The following is a 19,397-nucleotide window of genomic DNA, read 5'->3' on the forward strand; positions in this document are numbered from 1 at the left end:
TTCTCCAGGGGGGTGCACTGGCTGTCACACAGCTATGTCCGGATCAGACAAATACATCTTCATTTTCTGACAGTCACCCACTTCATCTTCAGGTGAGAAGAATCCAACCCCAAATTGTGTCTGGACACCAGAGACACAGCAGAGGGGAGATGAGATGAGATATATTTTTTTAATTTGTTATATTTGGAAAGATGTCAGATCAAATCAATTTGAACCTTTAATATGTCACGATTGTTTACAAGCTCACAAAGCAATGTTTGATCAGAACCCTCTGATTAATTTTGTGTGTCCTCTGCAGCTTAAAAAATTATAAAATTAAATGCCGCTGGCAAAGTGACACTTCTTGAATGTTAAGAGATTTAATATCCAACTCTTCATCAACAGCAACAGCTGCAGACTGAAATATAACCACTTCATGCATTAGTGTCGACTCAGTGATACAGATACTTGTTGATTCTGAGCTTTAAGAAGGCGACAGAGGAGATACAATAACATGAATCTCACCAGAATTTAATTTACCACAGCAAAGAAATCATCAATTTGTCTCTCGACAAATCGTGTTTCAGTCAAAAACCCCAAAATATGCCGTAATAAGTTAGAGACATTAAAGTAAAGGCAAATTTTGGCATTTGATAGCCTTCAACCCTAAAATCTTTAATCAAACATCTTTTCCCGTCGTGATTTTTGCATCTTTAAAAAGATGAGAAAGATAGTGAAGTGTTATTTAGACAAAATGAAAATAAGACAAACTGAGCAGTGCAGTTCTGAGAGCGTGCACTTTACTTTGCTTTCTCTTTCAGGAGTCGTCTGCCTTCTCAGCGGGGGTGAGAGCCTCAATGTGTGGATACTTGTGTCATGCTGTAAGTTTATCTGCTCCCATCACTCCTTTTCCCTCTCTCTGAAGACAGCATTTGACATGACATGCTGTTAGCGAGCTCAAGAATTGCAGAAGTCTCCAGACACATCATCTGCACGCTTGACACACGATATATTGTGAACAACAGCCTTTTGTGTGTCTCTTATGTGAGCTTGTTTCCGTTTACACGTGCATATTCCGCTGTACGCTGTTCTCATTCACTTTCTCTTCTTTGGGGAAATTCATATTACACCGTCAGACTGATTCTGCTTGCAGACTCTCCTTGCACTGCGCGGTGTTTTGTCCATCCTCATCCTTCCTGTTCCACTCATCACACCTGACCAAGCTACTAATTATGGCTGCTGACATGAGCCACCATGTAATTTAAAATCCACTTCTCTCTCACTGTTTCGCTCTTTCTTTTCGCCTTCAGTCATCTCATTCATCACCTTCTATTCAAGCTCATTCTCCATTCCTCCACAATCCTCTCTAATGCCTCTGTAGTGAGCCATTTCTTCACTACATCTATAACCCATACACACTGTGTGACTAATTTACATCATTAACACACAACATCGACTTGTTTTATGAGTAGTATGGAGGCCTCTGAGCCAAGCTAAACCTCTGAAATTAGGTTATGCTTGGTCGGATTATTTTTATGTATTTATTTGTTTTATTTATTTTTATTTTTTGGATGGTTATAGCATATATGCCGTATTATTTGAGTGTCAACTTGTTCTAAATGATGTTCGATATGAAATTCTCCCATAACAGGATGATAAGCGGGCTTCGGACAAAAAAAGTAGCATCGGGAGTAGCATTGATCATTTTGAAGGTTGTAATTTATTTTTAAGGTAGTAATTCGAAATGTGACAGAGGAGAGACGTGCCGTGGAACACAGATCATGTAAATGATCTCAGTGAACGTGCAGAAGCAACATGGCACGACTGAAGAAATGACAATCTCGCAATAACTAACTTGACAGTGAGAGAAAGGCTGTATTGCTGAGTCGGAAATATAAATTATACACTTTGACAGCTGGCAGATATTAGCCACCTTAAGCTAATAGTCCTACCAGACCACCTCGCTGAGGTTTTAGCAACAAAACAGTGTGCTGTGTGTTTGGTAAATAACATTTTTCTGCTCTGAGACTATATGTCTGTATTTTTGCTATCAAAGGCTTCATGGTGGCTAAGAACAACCAAACCAGGATAAATCATACAGGCGTTCTTTGTCCAGTCACTGGAGAACCATGGAGTTCAATTGAATTTCTTTGGTCTCCATTGTTTTTGTGAGAGAGAAAAAAGTTTGGGGCGAGAGACTGACCCTTTAACGGCAGGAAAATACATTGTTTTCTTACAGTTTTAGAGAAGGGAATGTAGAAGGTAGTTATCAGTGGGTGTACTGAGGTCCACAGCTAGTAGAGCGCTGCTTGTACACAGACTTAGACTGCCTCTGGGGCCTCTGTAAATGGCATAGTTGGCTTTAGCTCTGTAATTTCCATGCTGGAGTCTGTACCTGCCTAAGGTCGTTTCTCGCAGCAGGACCAAAGGCAACCGATCCTTCTCTGTCACTTCCCCGAGGATGCAGGGAGCGATCTGAGGCTGAGTGAATTTTATTACCTATTACAGACGGCATGTTTGACGCAACCCCAACCCCTGCCTTTGTTAAACTTTTATGGTCGACTGAGGGAGAAAAATTTAGAATTCTATCACAACTATTTTGTTGTCACTACTCTCCCCCATGTCGCACTTACCATTTTCCTGCCACCCTGTGCTGTTATCAGGCTGTCAGCCTTGTCTGCCTCCCCGTCCATTTCATTTTGTATGTGATTTCCTTTACCATGCATAGCCCTGCGCTCTATTCAGCTTGTGGTTGAGAAATTGCTCATATGCACATGCATTACTTCCGGTCTTTGACAGTTGAGCTCAGGTCTTCTATACTTCACCAGCATGAAAGGCACAATATCGACATAAATGGATATGTTTTGCACTGAAAAAAATGGTGACGCAACTTGTCCTTCTCCGTCTTCTTCTCTTTTCCATCTCAGATGTGAATCTGAATAAATGTCAGCACTAAACCGCTGGCACCACACACTTAGTCCACCAACCACCTCACCTGAGCTGGTGGATGATCTCCTGTTGACAGGCCAAGGGTTATTATCATGGTTTCAGGGCTAAGAGGAATGCTACTGCACTTACTTCCCAACAGATGTCTTTTCAAATTCTGACAAAACCACCCACAGAGATGAAGCACAAATAATATCACTGTACTCAGCTGACCCACAGCGTAGATGTCTCTAACTTATCACTCGTACATGAACTGTATTTATACGTTGTATATCACTTATAATTGGGATAATTGGATTGCTTTGGTTTAGGAGCCTCTGTGTCACAGCTGTTCATTCTCATGTCCAACAATCACATTCAAAACAAATGTCCATTATGTCTTTTTTCTTATTCTGATACTACTTTTGACTGATAGAGAGGGGAAACCATCACATGACCTAAAGGTTGTGACTTTCGTTTGTGGTTTTGTGATGGTGCGCAAAGACAGCTGATGTTGTTTGTTTCAAGTGTTCCCTCAGGTATTGCTCTATTCACGCTGTCATTCTTTACTTTCAAATTGCCTTATTTGGCATTGTCAGTATTTAAATTCAAAACTGAATTAATACTAACATTAAGCTCTGTTTGACATAAGTTGGGAAGTCTTCATAACTTGATTATCATTGCTTAATCTTATCTGTGTCAGTCACATTCACTTTAAACTTGCTTAATGGCCCTGAAGAGCTCATAATGTTAAATCGAGCGTAGAGCTGAGTCTCCGTCTTTAAAAAATTAATGCAATGCCAACTATGATGAAGACACATCCATTCCGGCACTCCTTGCAACTTCCTTGTGCGAGTGTTATCAGAGATATTGAAGAGCAATGTCCCCTGGTGTATGTGACGGGATTAGCGTCTCACGTCATGACGGAGGAAAAGGAATCAATTTATCATTCTGCTTGCCATACGCAGTGGATTACTTACGCTGGTATAATATCCAGCTTTACTGTCTAAAAATAAAGACAGGATTTGTAGCATTAGCAATTGATGCTTGGAGCTTAATAAAAAAAGTATTGTTTTCCCACAAGGCCGATAGTTGACTGGCTGCTAAAGGTGGGCACCTGTGCAGGCCCCCAGGAGCCACACCTGACTGTATTTAAGAGCTCCTCGCATTGTTTTGTCTTCCCCTTGATTACAAAGGCAAACTGTAAAAATGATCAACAGTGTGGCGTGTCATCCGGGAAGGACGCACACAAGCTTACACTCACATGCAGAGCTTAAGGGATATGTGTTATCCAGCTGAAGGAAATTGTACTTTTGGTACTTTTGAGCACAGTGATTTTGCATATAATGGCAAAATGACACACTGAGGGTCTAACAAGTTTCTTTCGGCATGCTTGTGTGCGTGTCTGTTCATTTGTTTCTGTCTCTCAGGAGCAGCTTACTCGCCCGCACTGCTCTCAGATTCCTATCATATTTCTGGATGGCCACTGAACAAACAGAGCTGAACCCGATCCATGCTGTCGCATTTTGAAACACGGTAGAGTCCCCCCCCTCGAAAATCTGTCTTTCTTCCTATCTTTCATTCCCTTTTGCTCTCTTTCTCACTCACATACAGAAACAAATAACTTCCTCCCTGATATTCTAAATAAGGCAAACAAGAAGATCAACTGTCACCCGCTTATGAGCTAATGCAATCTGCATATGTACTGTAAGTGTGTATTCATACATTCCTGACTGTTGTGTCTTACTCATCTTGTTTGAGAGTCACCTATCCCTGTCATAACAAAACTAACTGAGCTGACATGGATAGTTGCATAATTATTAAGAGACAAGTGGATAAAAATAACTCTTGACCAAAGAAGACACAGCGTTTATTTATTTATTTAAAGGAACGTTAAGCTATTTTGGAGAATATGTTCAATTTCTTTCTGTGTGTTGGTACAATACAGTCATTTCTGTATTGAGCAAGCACACACAAAAGGAGACAATGCGTTTTGTTGAAATGGTTTGAGTAGACCGTGCAGGAATGGTGTCCATTATAAAAGGGGAACTTACTGCCACTCGGTGACAACATCACTGACATCACCAGGTGCCACCGTGTCTGTCTGCACATCTCAGTCTGCACTGACGCTCACATACAGACGCACTGAGACACACTCTCTGTCTTCTAGGACCAGTCAGACAGTGCTATCCTCCACCTGTCTCCAGTGTTACCTGCCCCAGTCATTACCAGGGTCCCAGATCCCCACTGTAAGTGCACATGTCAACAGCCAAATTACAGGGCAAGCACACACACATATTTGTTTTGCTTTTAAAAGGGTAATATCCGTCTGCACGCAAGCGATACATTCATTTTCTCCCCCACCGCCTCCTCCCCTCTCTCTCTCTCTCTGTCTTCCTCCTCTTTTTTTTTTTTTTTTTGTTAAACAAACCCAGAAAACAAAGCAGGTGAGTTTCAAAGATAATACAAAAGAAAAGAAAGGCAAGGAAGGTGATGTGCAAAAGATGATGGACACATATCTGTGGTTTCTGTTTGTGTAATGACGATTGGAAACTGGTTAGCATTTGCTTTGTTCTCTCTTTTGGCGTACTACTTAAATAATTAACCAGAAGGTATCTCCAGATGTCTGTAATGGGAGTATCTCAGCTGCAAAACATGATTGTCTGTAGTGAAACTTGGAGCGTGGTGGTAAGAGTGCACTGACAAGTTCAACAAGTAGAAACACACATTGCCAGAACAGAGATACAAATCATCTTGACTGGAAGATATAACTCTATTTTCGGACCATGAGATCAGCTTTCCAAGTCACTGGAATTACTGTAATTGCCATCAGTGTAAATGTTCCATGGTACATACACAAACAGTCAGAGATGCCACACATGAAAGTTGTGTAAAAAAAAAACAACAAAAAAAGTAAAAAAACAGTCCTTTTATTCATGGATCTTTCACCGAGGCTTAAAGTGCTCTCTTTCCTTTTTCAACATGATCAGCACAAACAATGACAAACTTTGCTTCTCCTCTGGCTGATTGACTTGGTCTTATAGTGGCTCTTATTGTGTGTCTTTTCCGTTGAAAGAAATCGTGACTGTATGTCTGAATAGATACTGACAGGACCTTATTAGATGTGGCGTGGCTGTCAAGCAGAAGTGAAGTCACCTATGGACAGCGTTGGACATGTTAAGATAAAGATGAATGCTTGCTCTTTTGTTAATAATCAACACATCGTATTACTCACTATGTTTAACCTTAAACCAGGCATCAGTGAAGCTGGCACGGCCTCAAACACTTAACTTCTGCATTTCCTATAATTTGTGCGCCAATCACATCCGTCTTGCATGCGTGCTGTAATTTCCCTGACTGGATCCTCAATAACATCCTGTTGTCTGAGGACATCTGAGGGGGACAGGTTGGACTGACCCTGCACCACATCACACACAGGATAGGACAGAGTGGAGACTGTTATCCTGGCCCTGGCTAATGACAGCTGAATGAGACAACCAAGCAGGAAGCTGTCCCCTGTGATCTCTGTATTTAAAAGCGTCCCTGTGTATTGTTTTGTCGTGTTGGGATCCCCTGGACGACTATTATTAAGTTGAAGGACCGTGACAGCACAGAGCTGTGGTGGGATATCAGGGAAGGAGCACGGTCAGCTGTTATTACATTGGTGGACGAAAAGTAAATGCACTTTAACACACCTTGGTGTGTATCGCTACTAGAAATGACAGCTTACTGTATGTAACAAGCAGGCTTATGTCCACATTGTCTCCCTGCTGCTATGGCGAACAAAGGAAGAAAGCATTTCTGTCTAGTGGTAAAATGGAATGAATCCATCTTTCATGGCAATCTAATAATTGTCACAGCATTTGAGTCAAAAATGCTAAATGTCACGTCACCAAAAGTCAGGGGATGCCCACGGTCATATGCATTGATTTTCCAAGGGCCATAAACATAAATTTAACTGCAATCCATTTGGAGATATTTCATGTCTGGTGGACTGACTGACTGACTGACGGGCTGACACATGCATGGTTTGAAACAGAGAAAGCACAGAAAGAGCCACAGCGAAGGGAAGCATGGACATAAGGCTTTGTAGACAGATGGCAATAGTGCAGACAACAAAGGATTCTTTGACTAGTTTTAATGTTATGTCTACTTATATCCATCAATTGGCACGATCAGTACCTTCCTCTCGAGTTTTATTTATTTTCTTATCAGATAGGAAACGAAACAAAACCAAAGGCATCGCTTCACCAGAGCCACCCTCAACAATGACGCCATGGAGGTTTATCAATGAGTTAACCTTGTAGTAACCCTGTGCAGTTAAACACAGCAGGTGGCCATCCTTCTTTGTCCACAACAACAAAGACAGGTGCTTCCGTCTATGGGGGACAGACCGCTGTTGACTCTGGACAATGGAGGAAAACGGGAGGAAGAGGGGGTCCAATTCACGCATGGACACTTCCAGCCCTGCCCAGCTTTGTGCCAAACACTCGGCTGCATGAACCCACCCACCGCCTGAGCATAAAACAACTCTTTTTTTTTTTTTTTTTTTAATGCAGGCACAAACATGCTCCTTCAAACTGTCAGTGTTTTTTTTAGTTTGTAAGGGAAACAGAGCTGTCAGAGGACAATAGCTCTGTGACCTATATCTGAGCTGGACCAGGCAAACAGGAAGAAATCCCCTTTGGATAGGGGGGTATTCCTTTTGACCTAAAGCTTCCACCTACAAACATTACCAACACCAAAAGTTAATCAGGAGATCATTCCGATGAGATCAGCAATGACACCCACATATATATATATATATATTTTTTTTTTTTTTTTTTTCCTGTTACAGTTCAAAACACAGCAACATTATGAAACAATTCTTCTCTTTCTCCACTTTCACCAACCACTTATATATAAGAGGATGCCAAATCCGGCTCAGTGGCATGACAGCTCTGACATCCTTCAGGCCAAATCAGAAAGTAACAAAGCTTTGGAATCTCCTACAAGACATCTGACTGCCTGATCAGTATCTCAACAATGCATTTCCTTTTCAACTGAGACACCGCTGTGTAATTAAACCAGTCTCATGGCTCTTATCTGCATAGCTGTAGAATAGCACAACAACAGACAACAAGATCGTCACTGCAAATAACTGTTCACTGACACAGATGACTGATAGGAATGTTTGCCTCTCATTGTGTTGACAAAAACATGGATATCTGTCTGTGTTTTTTTTGGGGGCTCATATCTTAAAATTAATACCACACTTCAAAGTGCCACTCCTTTCCCAAAGTTACATCCTACTTCACCTCGGTGTGCCTTAATTTATGCTATCAGTCATTGTGCAACAGTAGGTCCCAGTGATAATGAGGGTCAGCTCAGGATTGATTGATTAAAGTGAAAGAGGAAGGAAGCAAAGGATGATGATGAGGAGGAGAAAGAGTTAAGAGCCTTCAGTTGACCTCTCTCTCCCTCTATCCTGATAGCCATAGATAAGAGTGGTGACAGATTTCCTGTGGACTCAGATAACTCTTGAGTGAGGGGTGTCCTTGTTTTTTACAACTGCACTTTTGACTGCGTGATTTCTTTTTCTTTTTTTCTTTTTTTTTAAATAATAAGACTATAAATACGTGTGCTCATCATTTTATGGGTTGGTAAATAGGCAGCACAGTGAAGCAAGAAGATGTGTAAAATTTGCATGCTCTCCCTGTGTGTCCGGGTCCTCTCAGTCCTCTGTGGGTGCTCCAGCTTCTCCCACAGTCCAAACACGTTCACACTGACTCCAAATTGCCTGCAGGCCCAACTGTGAGTGTGAATGGTTTGTCTTATAAACGCCTCTATATGTGATGGACTGGCGACACATCAAGTGCGTCCCCCTGATGGATAAGTGGTAAAGAAAATGGACGGATGGTTGAATTAATGCATTCTGTGACAAATAATGGACAATTTGCATGTTGAAGCACAGGTCGATGGTCCGTGTGTTTCCTTACTACACATCATAAGCAATTTCTATCCACCTCATTTAACTTGAGCTGAAATCTTGAGTATGATTTTTCAGCTTGTTTTCAGCTTGTTCCCTCCTTCCTCGCTGTCGAGGCCTGTGTGGTTTCCCTCCGACAGGTGGCGCTGTAGGATCTGCTCGGCTCTCCCGGCTCCTCTTTCTAAAGCTGTCGTTGACTGTGTGTAAACCAGGTCAGCGGCTCTTGCCCAACAGCCTCAGCTTAAACTTGATGTTTTTCGGGCTCCGGAGGGTCGTTTTAAATCCGCTGTATCCCTCCCTGAGGCAGCTGCTTGTGTCCCGCAGTCCCCGGAAAGTTAGCCCCAGAATGGCCTTTCAGTATCCACAAGCTTACCGCGACGAGGCGGTTGTAAGTACACCAGGCTAGCCGACTAGCCTAGCGTGCTAATAAGCCGGGATGCTTAATCATCACGGTTTTTTCATTCATTGAAACGGGCGCCTGCTTTTGTTAGCATGCTAGTTAGCTTATCTTAGCACAGCAGCGACAGTGTTGACAAATGCATGGACAGTTAGCACTGACCCGTTTACAAAGTCACACGTTTAGCTTTAGGCTAGCAGTTTTTGTTTCCTTTCTGCCATCTAGTTAACATTATAAGCAAAAGTCTGTGTTAGGTTTTATTTATTAATTTATTTATTTATTTTAGGGGGGGTGCCACACCCAACCAGGTCATATTTTAACACCTGCCCACGCTGTCTCACCTCTCAGGTGGATGACTATCATGGCTGCAAAGTACCAGACCCATACAGCTGGCTGGAGGACCCGGACAGTGAAAAGACACAGGTAATAATATCTGCTTTTCAAATTACACATAAATGACTTATTTAGCTGGTATGAAACTTTAGGTGTCCACTATAGTGTTATATTGTTTTCTTATTCAGCACAAACATCTCTTGCCATTGTGTTTTCATAATGTTGCTTGCTGTGTTGTTCTACTTCTCATGAGAACATGAAGGTGTTTTGTTGGCATCTTCGGGGATTTGTTCCAAGAAGTGATCTGGTTAAGGTTTGCTGGATGAAACCTCCAGGTTTCAGATGTAAAAACATCACTTCTGGGTTTTCTAAGATAAAGGCACACAGATCAAATTGGGCACCAGTTTCTTGGGGGCTGTGGACTTTGGAGGTAAATGTGTTGTGTCTGTTTTGTGTTGTTGGTGTTGTCTTCCTCCACCAGGCCTTTGTCAGCGCTCAGAACCAGCTGACATTACCGTTTTTGGAGCGCTGTGATGTGCGAGACCTTTTCAAGGAGCGCATGACGGAGCTGTATGACTACCCCAAGTATAGCTGTCCGTTCAAGAGGGGGAGCAGGTGAGGCGAGGCACAACAAAATAAGGTCTCAGCACTTCTTTTGAATTTTAAAGTAGAAGCATTATGAGTTCCATGACTGATTTCTTTCAAGCAGTAATGTGAAACTTACTTTGCTTTTGTGAAGAACCCAGGTTTTGGGATTTATACATTTTTTTTCCCAGGAGTTTTTTGGTTGTTTTTGTTTTTTTGTTTTTTTTTTTCACTTGAATGATTTCTCCTCTTTATTTTCAGGTACTTTCATTTTTACAACACAGGCCTCCAGAACCAGAGTGTGATGTACGTGCAGGAGAGCCTGGATGCTGAGCCCACAGTCTTCTTGGATCCAAACACATTTTCTGATGATGGAACAGTTGCCCTGCGAGGTAAGAGTGAAAATTGATTATACATTATTTTGTAACATCCTATTAGTTATATTAAGCAAGAAATTACATGAAGGCGAAGAGAAATCCTGCTTGTTGTTGTAACTGCTTTGGGGAGCTGAATGTACCCAATGTACTTTCATTGGGTAAAGAAAATTAAAAACTGCAGTTTTCGATAGCTGAAAATAATAAGCTATTTATGCTGACAACCAACAAGGGTGTCAACTTCTTTATCTCTGTTTCTCTTCTTTAAGGCTACGCATTCTCTGAGGATGGGGAGTACTTGGCCTATGGCACCAGTGCTAGTGGGTCGGACTGGGTAGAGATCCGGTTCCTGCGGGTTGAAGGTGCTGTACCTCTGGAGGACCGCCTGGAGCGAGTCAAGTTTAGCTGCATGTCCTGGACCCATGATGGGAAGGGACTTTTCTACAATTCGTACCCTGACCAAGAGGGAAAGAGTGACGGTGAGAAAATGATAGTCCTAAAACCTGCACATTATGTTATAACTCTCCCTCAGAATGGAAAAAATCTTCTTTTTTTTTTTTCCATAGAGTTCTTTTCTTCTCTTTTTGTTTTTAGTCAAGACAAATTCATGACTTTGCACATCCTTTGCTGTGATCTGTCCATCTTGCTTCTGTCCACAGTCCACACCCACTTCACATCTCCTGAACTTTCTGATCAAACCGTTTTTATCACCACTTGAAGCAGTGATTAAACTATGTTGTCTCTATCAGGCACTGAAACCTCCACCAACCTGTTTCAAAAGCTATACTTCCATGTTCTTGGGGCTCCACAGTCTGAAGATGTGCTCTGCGCTGAGTTCCCTGACCACCCCAAATGGATGAGTGGTGCTGAGGTATCCCTGAATGGTTAAATTGCTTTTCAAAGTAAATAATGTTTTGAACAACTTGCGTGTTTGTTGCTATTCAGATGTCTTTTTGTGATTTACTGTGTGCTGCAGGTATCGGATGATGGGCGATATGTACTGCTCTCTATCAGGGAAGGTTGTGATCCAGTCAACAGACTGTGGTATTGTGACCTTCAGACCACTCCTCAGGGTATTACAGGTCTGTTAGCATGTTTATTCGACTGCTCAACTATAAATATAGTGTCGGTTTGTGTGTTATTGTGCATGTTCAGCTTTTTATAAAGTTAAATTACCTGTCTTTTTACATTAAGGACTTTTGCCATGGGTGAAGTTAATTGACAACTTTGATGCTGAGTACGAGTATGTGACCAACGAAGGCACATTATTCACCTTCAAGACCAACCTAGATGCCCCACGTTACCGCCTCATCAACATCGACTTTGCTTTTCCTGCTCAGGGCAACTGGAAGGAGCTCATCCCTCAGCACGACAAAGACGTCATTGGTTAGCTGCTGCAAACACTCAACTCTTATCTGTCAGTTATAAAGTGTAATGTGAGATTCAGATTTCAACACCTCCTCTTTGCTCTGTCTCACCCACAGTGTTTGCCACCTGTACATATTCCAGTTACCTGTTTGTGTGTTTCCTCCATGACGTGAAGAACGTGTTGAAAATGTACCGTCTGAGCTCAGGGGAGGAGCTGAGGACCTTCCCTTTGGACGTCGGCTCTGTGGTTGGCTTCACTGGACGGAAGCGAGATTCTGAGATCTTCTACTATTTCACCTCTTTTCTCTCTCCAGGTACCAAACTGTTAAATACACCATAACAAATGATGCAGGGAAGATTTATTTTTGTGGGCCCACCCAGATGTTAAAATCAATCTGGTTCCTAAATTTTAGCCTGAGAACAAATAAAGCCATTTTCCCTGATGTTGTCACGGTGATTTAGTAATGCAGGAAATCATTATTTGCTTTTTTCCATCAAGCCATCATTTACCACTGTGACCTGACCAAGGAGCCACTGCAGCCCCATATCTTCAGAGAGGTCACTGTCAAAGGATTCAACCCCGCGGACTACCAGACCACCCAGGTAGCCAGATTATAGGCTACTTTTTACATTTCAGTGTATTTGATCACAAAACTCCCTCAATGTATGCTGAGAAATCCTTGTTTCTTGTGTCTTCCTGACAAGTGAGTATTACTTTTCAGCTGCCCCACATACCTCAAGCGAAACAATTTCATCAGGTTGCCCATGAAAGCCAAAATTGCCTCAATTCCTAAAGTACTGATCCAGTGTATGGCAAGTATTAATCAAGCTGTCAAGAGGGGGGGAAAAAAAGCAGCTGAGATGTGTGCTCGACCGAAACAAATCTTTCTCGCTTTGCTGAAGCATGACTGCAGGCATTTTCGGGCAAAAGGCTAAAGTCATAGTTCTCTAGCTATGGGGGACTGTGACTCCAGTAATAACACTGTAAATGTGAAAACAAGCAAGGGTTTTCTTTCTACTCTCTTTTTTTCTGACTCAAGGACATAAAGGCAGATGAAGAGTCAAGAGCAGCTTTATCATCCATGAATGATTCACAGCTGTTTCCACTCCTTATAATCTGACATTCTCCATGTTTTTAACAGATCTTCTATCCCTCGAAGGATGGCACCCAAATCCCAATGTTTATCGTTCACAAGAAGGGCATCAAACTGGACGGTTCCCATCCAGGGTTTCTATACGGTTACGGAGGCTTTAACATCTCCATCACGCCAAGCTACAGTGTTTCCCGTCTCATCTTTGTCAGACATCTGGGCGGAGTCCTTGCTGTTGCCAACATCAGAGGAGGAGGAGAGTATGGGGAGACCTGGCATAAAGGTGAAGGGAATCAAATGCACACAAACTGCCCTGTTTTTTCTGTTTAAAGGAGCTGAACTGTGTAGTAGAATAATCAGGATGAATTAACAACTGTGTAGAATTTTGCAGCTGCTCTATTGGTTCATTTGAGAAAATGTCAGAAACTTGATTATCAGCTCATTCTCTTCCATGTTGTTTGCTGTAAAAGCTACACAAACCTGGCAAATTACATACACTCTGCTTTTCCCTTCCAGCTGGCATGTTGGCCAACAAACAGAACTGCTTCACAGACTTTCAGTGTGCAGCTGAATATCTCATCAAAGAGGGATACACGTCTCCCTCCAAACTGACTATCAATGGAGGCTCCAATGGCGGCCTGCTTGTGGGTATGTATGCTGCAGGTTGAAAATCAAGATTAACAGGTTGTCATTTTCAAACAAAGCCTGTGATGCAGTTTCCCATTCTTTGGGTATAATCTGCATGTTTCCTCTCCCAGCGGCCTGTGTCAACCAGCGCCCTGAGCTGTTTGGCTGTGCTGTAGCTCAAGTCGGCGTCATGGACATGCTGAAATTCCACAAGTTCACCATTGGCCACGCCTGGACCACAGACTTTGGCTGCTCAGAAGACAAAGAGCAGTTTGAGTGGCTTATCAAGTAAGTGCTGTCTCAGCAGTCTGGGTTTAATGTGTTGAATACAAGAAGCTTTTCATTTTTAATTGTCTTTTGAGCTGGTCATTTCCATGTTCATCCCTGTATTAAATATTTTTAATGAATGCCCTTTGTAAATATAATCATGCAGTTCATGTGTGGTAATGTTGCCAACATTGAAAAAAGTCACCAGCATCCCCTGATTGGATTCAGTCTAGTCCATAGAATATTAATTACATATCTAATTCTTGCCGCTATTGATGTAATTTATAATCTAAGTAAGTGACATTAAACACTGGATGAGACAGAGATGCCCAGGATAATGTCTAATGTTGAGGCACTTCAATGAAGCAGAGCCAGTTCAACAGGCAGGGAGTGATTTTGCCTCAAGCAAACCAACATTGGGTTAGGATTGTTTGAGGAAAAAATTAACTGGCAAATATTTTGATAATTAATTACTTTTTCATTTTACATTTCACTTTTAAAGTAAATGTTCTGCTTTCTCTTTTGTCACGCATGACAGTGAAGTCACAATCTTTGAGTTTGAACAGCTAGTTGGCTAAAACACATCTGATGGCACCTCAGGTCCTGGGAAATGACTTTTCACAATATGGACAAAATTATTAATTTGTGAATTGAACATGCTCCAATATCCAATGATAAAATGTGTTGTTAGCAATTTTAACCATCATGCAGGTTGTTTGTATTTTCTGTACTTGCTGATTGTTCTCCTGTGCCCCAGATACTCACCGCTCCATAACATCCGCATCCCAGAAGGCAACGGTGTCCAGTACCCCGCAGTGCTCCTGCTGACTGGGGACCACGATGACCGAGTGGTGCCTCTTCACTCTCTCAAATACATCGCCACCCTGCAGCACATCGTAGGCCGCAGCACCAAGCAAGTGAACCCCCTGTTCATCCTCGTGGACACTAAGTCAGGCCATGGTGCTGGCAAACCCACCAGCAAGGTCATCCAGGAGGTGGCTGACACCTACGCCTTCATTGCACGGTGTCTCAACATCTCTTGGGTCAAATAACTGGTGTATGTGTGTTGGTTTTGGTTTTTGCTCTCTTCAGTTAGCCAACTAATCTTTGGAAAATCCCAACTGTTCCCATGTATATCAAAGCTACACCAACAGCTCATTATTACCACACCCACCAGGATCTCTGGCTGCACTTGTGCACAACTCACAGCAAACGAACCCTGTCCTTTAAGGCCACGAAGGTAGTCCTGTTCAAAGTAAGAATAACTACACTATCAGCGATGTGCGTGAATAGGAGCACGGAGGGGTAGCTTTCTGGTTATCGGTGATCAGCCAATCAGCTGCTAGTCGTGAGGTTAAAGTGGCAAAAGTTAATTGGAACCGTTTCTGTATCCTTTGGGTGCCCCAACATAATGCATCATATTTATTTTTTGTTTGTACGCAGAAAGCAAAGGTTTCTGGATTATGACTGATCTCAGCTCGTACAAATGTTACCCGACAAGTATTGTGCAAACAATGATACTGTGAGCTGACAGTGTCGTTGTGGATGTCAGTGCAGAATCCTATGAAAGAAGAAACACATTGTGTGAATGTGAGCGTGTGCGTGCCAGTGTGTGACTAAATGTCAGTCCCCATATTTTCTTTCAGACTGATGATTTCTACCTCTTGACATGTGCTGATTGTTTACCTTTTAAAGGGAAGAAAACACAATGCCACAGTTACAATAAACTTTTTAAACAGTGATTTATCCCCACTGTTATTCTTTAAAAGCCGAAACACTCAGTTTATTAAAATAACCGGTTATAGTGCTAAAACAACACAACTTTGCTGATAAACTAGCAACATGCCGATCTGTGTTTGTCTCAACACAATCCTAAACTCCTTGGGAGCTACTCGAATCATTTAAGAGGGCATAAACTTACTGGTGTAGTTGTGGCTGTGCAGGTGTTGGTTCTTCCAGCAGATGGCAGTCACCCTAGAAAAATGATCAGCAGGTGCAGCAGCAGCAGAAAGTGAGGGTGGTCTGACAGCAGGCCCCATGTGGGCTGCTGACTTACGCTTTGTATGAGATGAGATCTATTATGAACCACTTTGCATAGAGACTCCATTCAACTTGTTTCTGGAAAAAAGCTTTTTATAATGACAGTTAAAATCACCAAATAATGAAAGAAATGGTGCTTTAACCACATGTTAAGGATGTATTATCATTTGTCACTAAATAAAAAAAACTCCAATACATTTTTTGCAAAAATCACCATGATTTAAAAAAAAAAAACTAAAAAATTTAGGCAGTCTTTCTGCAAAAAAAACTTCTGCAAGTTAACACATATACAAATACAAAAGTCTTAAAAACATACTGCAACATCTCTTCACATTTATAACTTTTTAAATTCAGCATTTCAATCACTTGAAGCTGTTCGGACACCACAATTTTTTTAATTGTCTAATAGTTTAAGGCATCTAAAACTTACTGATACTAAACCTTTTAAGTTGAATAACAGCTTTTACCGTTAAAGGAAGGAAAACTTCACAGTATGATGACTTTGATTTTTTTGATGAGAAAATTAAGTCTGAGGAGTTTTAGTAAATAAACAGATGCATTTTTTGTATCTTAAAAAAATTATCACAACATAAAAAATGACAGTAAAGGTATCTCCCTGAAATTCCTGATTATTTTCATTCCACATATTTTAAACTTCGTAACCGGTTGATCAATATGTAAAGTTTTTATTTTTAAAAATCTTTTTAGGCAAAAACCTACATAGTAACCAAATACAGAGCAACCTATTTCTTTTTTCAAAGATCTCTCCATGCTTCTTGTGTTTTCTGCAATCCTGTTTGAGAAGATAAAAATAGTCTTAAAGGCAGAAACAGGCACAGAAGCCAAGTGGTACAAACTATATGGGACAATTAAATCATGTCCAAAAATATAAAAGTAACTTGTTTGCAAATTCAAAGTCACAACAACTGACATTAAAAACTTGCTGTTTTAAAACTAAACCGTGCCCTCCACTGAAAAGACTTTCAGGATAAATAAATATGCACATATACAAAAAATAATCCACAAAACATTCAACCGAACAGGAAAATTGCAGAGTTCATAGGTTTTCTGTTTTTCACACAAAAACACAAGCAAATTTAGTTGACATGTATTGAAATGATTTCCCAGCCAACAGGCTTCATGGATAATACAAAAGCAAAATTAATTAGAGTTGATAGGATTTGTTAACAAAAGGTGACCCTTTTCATAAACCTGTGTATGTTAATCACTTCCCAGGATTAAAAAAAAATGACGCGTTTTTCTGTAATCTTCTTATTCATAAGCACTTCATGTTTATATGTGCGTGCGTGCACGTACGCGCGCACACGTGCGAGGGCGCAATGAACCACCAGGTGGCGCTTGGCAGCCCGGGGCAGCCCGGCGGCGGGCGGGTGAGACACTGCGGGCTGGAGAGTGTGCAACATCTCCTCTCCTCTGGAGCATCATGACAAAAACCAGCTGGCTCCGTTTCCTACATTTTAAACTCCTCCATTTAATCTGCAGGTTCAAACATGAGAGCATCTGAATGTTTGTGTGTGTGGGGGTGGGGGGTGGGGGGGGGGAGTCAGTACCAACACTCAAATATTCTCACCTCATGATGTCTTGAACTGTACCGTAAAACTGTTGGTACGGCTCCTAATTTCTGATTGGCTCACATATTTGAAGAGGGTCTAAAATATCCAATGAGCACACACCTGTGACCACATCGAAATATTCATACGCCAACCGGAAATCGCTACTCAAAACCCAGCAGAGGGACTATATCGCTCGGCGGAAGCGTGTTTCTGTTTCTTTTCTCATTGCACGTTATACATTTGCTGAAATATTCATGATTTCAATCACTTGTTTTCGTTTCTGCCACTTTACAGTCTGCGATCTTTAGTAAAGTGTGTTTTTTTTAATTGCTATCTTGGGAACATTTACAAATCTTTCACATGCTCAGTATGAATGACTGAAAACTGGGCAGACAGCTGTATTGGCTCAAATCTCTGTTCAGTGGGCCTTTGCTGAAGTCTTTCAATCACATCATTGATTTTTGTGATGTAAATTTCGTATATATTTGCGGAAACAAATATTATTTGTCTGTTTTGTGTAAAGGATACTAATTTAACTTTTTAGACTTTTAAACATTTACCGGATATTTGTCTGTCTACAGCTCTCTCTCTCTCTCTCTCTCTCTCTCTCTCTCTCTCTTTATGTCTCTTTCTCTCTCCTTGGTAATATTTTCCTTCTGCTGCTGTAACAAGATGTGTTCTTAAACATTTTGATGCCAGTTGAGAGGAGAACCTTTTCTGTTTTTTCCTGCAGCCCGTCAGGGAGGGATGCAGAGTTGTTGGATGCGCTGATTGACGGTAGTGAGCCGAGGGATGGCGCTATTTATTCCCCCACCCCCAACCCCTTCCCTCCCCAGTTTGTTTTGTCCTGTCAGCTCCCAATCACAGATCTGGGGCCAGCTCACTTGTACTACTTAATCTGAGCAACAAGGGAGAGTGAGTGAGGCGCAGATGTCAGGTCAGTTGGGGGGGTTTGGGAATTGCAGGAGAAAATCATTTATAGCTTAATATTAATATAAATGAAGAGAATGGGGGCTTTTTGTGTTATTACCGTGTGAGCAGATATGATGGTGTGTGTGTTGTCGTCTTGCAGTTGAAGACAGGTTTTGAGTAGATGGTAGAGGCTCTGTGTGGGGGATGTGAGGTATGGATCTTTATCAACAGGAGACAGAGTGGTGGGGGAAGGCTGTGGAGGCCACATGGTCTGAGGAGCAAATATAAGAATTTTTCCACTAATTCATTCTTACCTTGGATTTTGAACAGCTTGTAAAATCTGCCTCTTTTGCAGCTGAAATGTCTCCAATAATTCAAATTTAAAAGCCTCCAGTAGCATATATGTAAAATAAATTAAAAAAAAAAGAAAATAAATAAAATAAATGCGCGAGACAGCTTGATTGAGTGACATGGATGAGAGGATTTTCTGAGCTCGGGAGCTTTTCGATAATTAAGTGTGTTTTATTATTATTATTATTATTATTATTATTATTAATATTATTATTATTATTATTAGCTCCAATCTGATGGGTCACCATGAGACGTTCAAAACAAATCTGCCTGCAGCCTCACTCCTGTGCAGCTGAAGCTTATGTTACAGTGTCACTATAAAATATTCATCCATGGAAAATCTCTTTGATTCCAGACGGTCACTTGGCTTCCATGGAAGTTAAAGTCAGCCCCAGACGTGTAATTCAAACTGGACGGTCGGCAGGCTGAACTCTACCTTCCTTCCTCCACATTGGCTCCATCTGAGGCAGGGTGTGTGGGGTGGGGGGGGTGGGCGTGAGAAAGGTCTGCTCTGCCTGTGGCCATCTCAGTCGGTCCCGGAGAAAAAGGGGAGGATGTCCGCTCCCTCTCCAACAGGTGAGTCGCTTTCTTTCCTTTCTTTTCTTT

General features: G+C 41.6%; 1 protein-coding gene across 4 annotated transcripts; it reads left to right on the top strand.

Annotated features, from left to right (window-relative positions):
* The first annotated feature begins 9 nt into the window (after window positions 1-9).
* prep (prolyl endopeptidase) lies at window positions 10-16,074 on the top strand. Of its 4 annotated transcripts, XM_029496461.1 has the most exons (16): window positions 19-92; window positions 801-860; window positions 5,075-5,153; window positions 9,618-9,692; window positions 10,084-10,217; window positions 10,449-10,579; window positions 10,831-11,040; window positions 11,311-11,432; window positions 11,538-11,643; window positions 11,756-11,947; window positions 12,046-12,243; window positions 12,429-12,532; window positions 13,072-13,303; window positions 13,537-13,668; window positions 13,779-13,935; window positions 14,672-16,074. In XM_029496461.1, the coding sequence occupies exons 2-16, from the start codon at window positions 856-858 to the stop codon at window positions 14,964-14,966; spliced, it is 2,172 nt and encodes a 723-aa protein (XP_029352321.1). In that variant the 5' UTR covers window positions 19-92; window positions 801-855; the 3' UTR covers window positions 14,967-16,074. The 4 variants fall into 4 exon arrangements, with proteins under 4 accessions (XP_029352322.1, XP_029352321.1, XP_029352320.1 ...); XM_029496462.1 differs by lacking the exon at window positions 5,075-5,153 and having other exon boundaries at window positions 10-92; XM_029496460.1 differs by lacking the exons at window positions 19-92; window positions 801-860; window positions 5,075-5,153 and adding an exon at window positions 9,086-9,260.
* The last annotated feature ends 3,323 nt before the right edge of the window (window positions 16,075-19,397 follow it).

This window comes from Echeneis naucrates, chromosome 24 (assembly GCF_900963305.1).
Source record: "Echeneis naucrates chromosome 24, fEcheNa1.1, whole genome shotgun sequence".
NCBI classification, from domain to species: domain Eukaryota; kingdom Metazoa; phylum Chordata; class Actinopteri; order Carangiformes; family Echeneidae; genus Echeneis; species Echeneis naucrates.

Bases quoted from the DNA above. Each gene is read 5' to 3' on its own strand.
- prep (XM_029496460.1), top strand. From the start codon at position 9,123: ATGTTTTTCGGGCTCCGGAGGGTCGTTTTAAATCCGCTGTATCCCTCC. The intron at 10,580-10,830 runs GTAAGAGTGAAA...CTCTTCTTTAAG, and splicing joins TGGAACAGTTGCCCTGCGAG to GCTACGCATTCTCTGAGGAT. The intron at 13,669-13,778 runs GTATGTATGCTG...TTCCTCTCCCAG, and splicing joins CAATGGCGGCCTGCTTGTGG to CGGCCTGTGTCAACCAGCGC.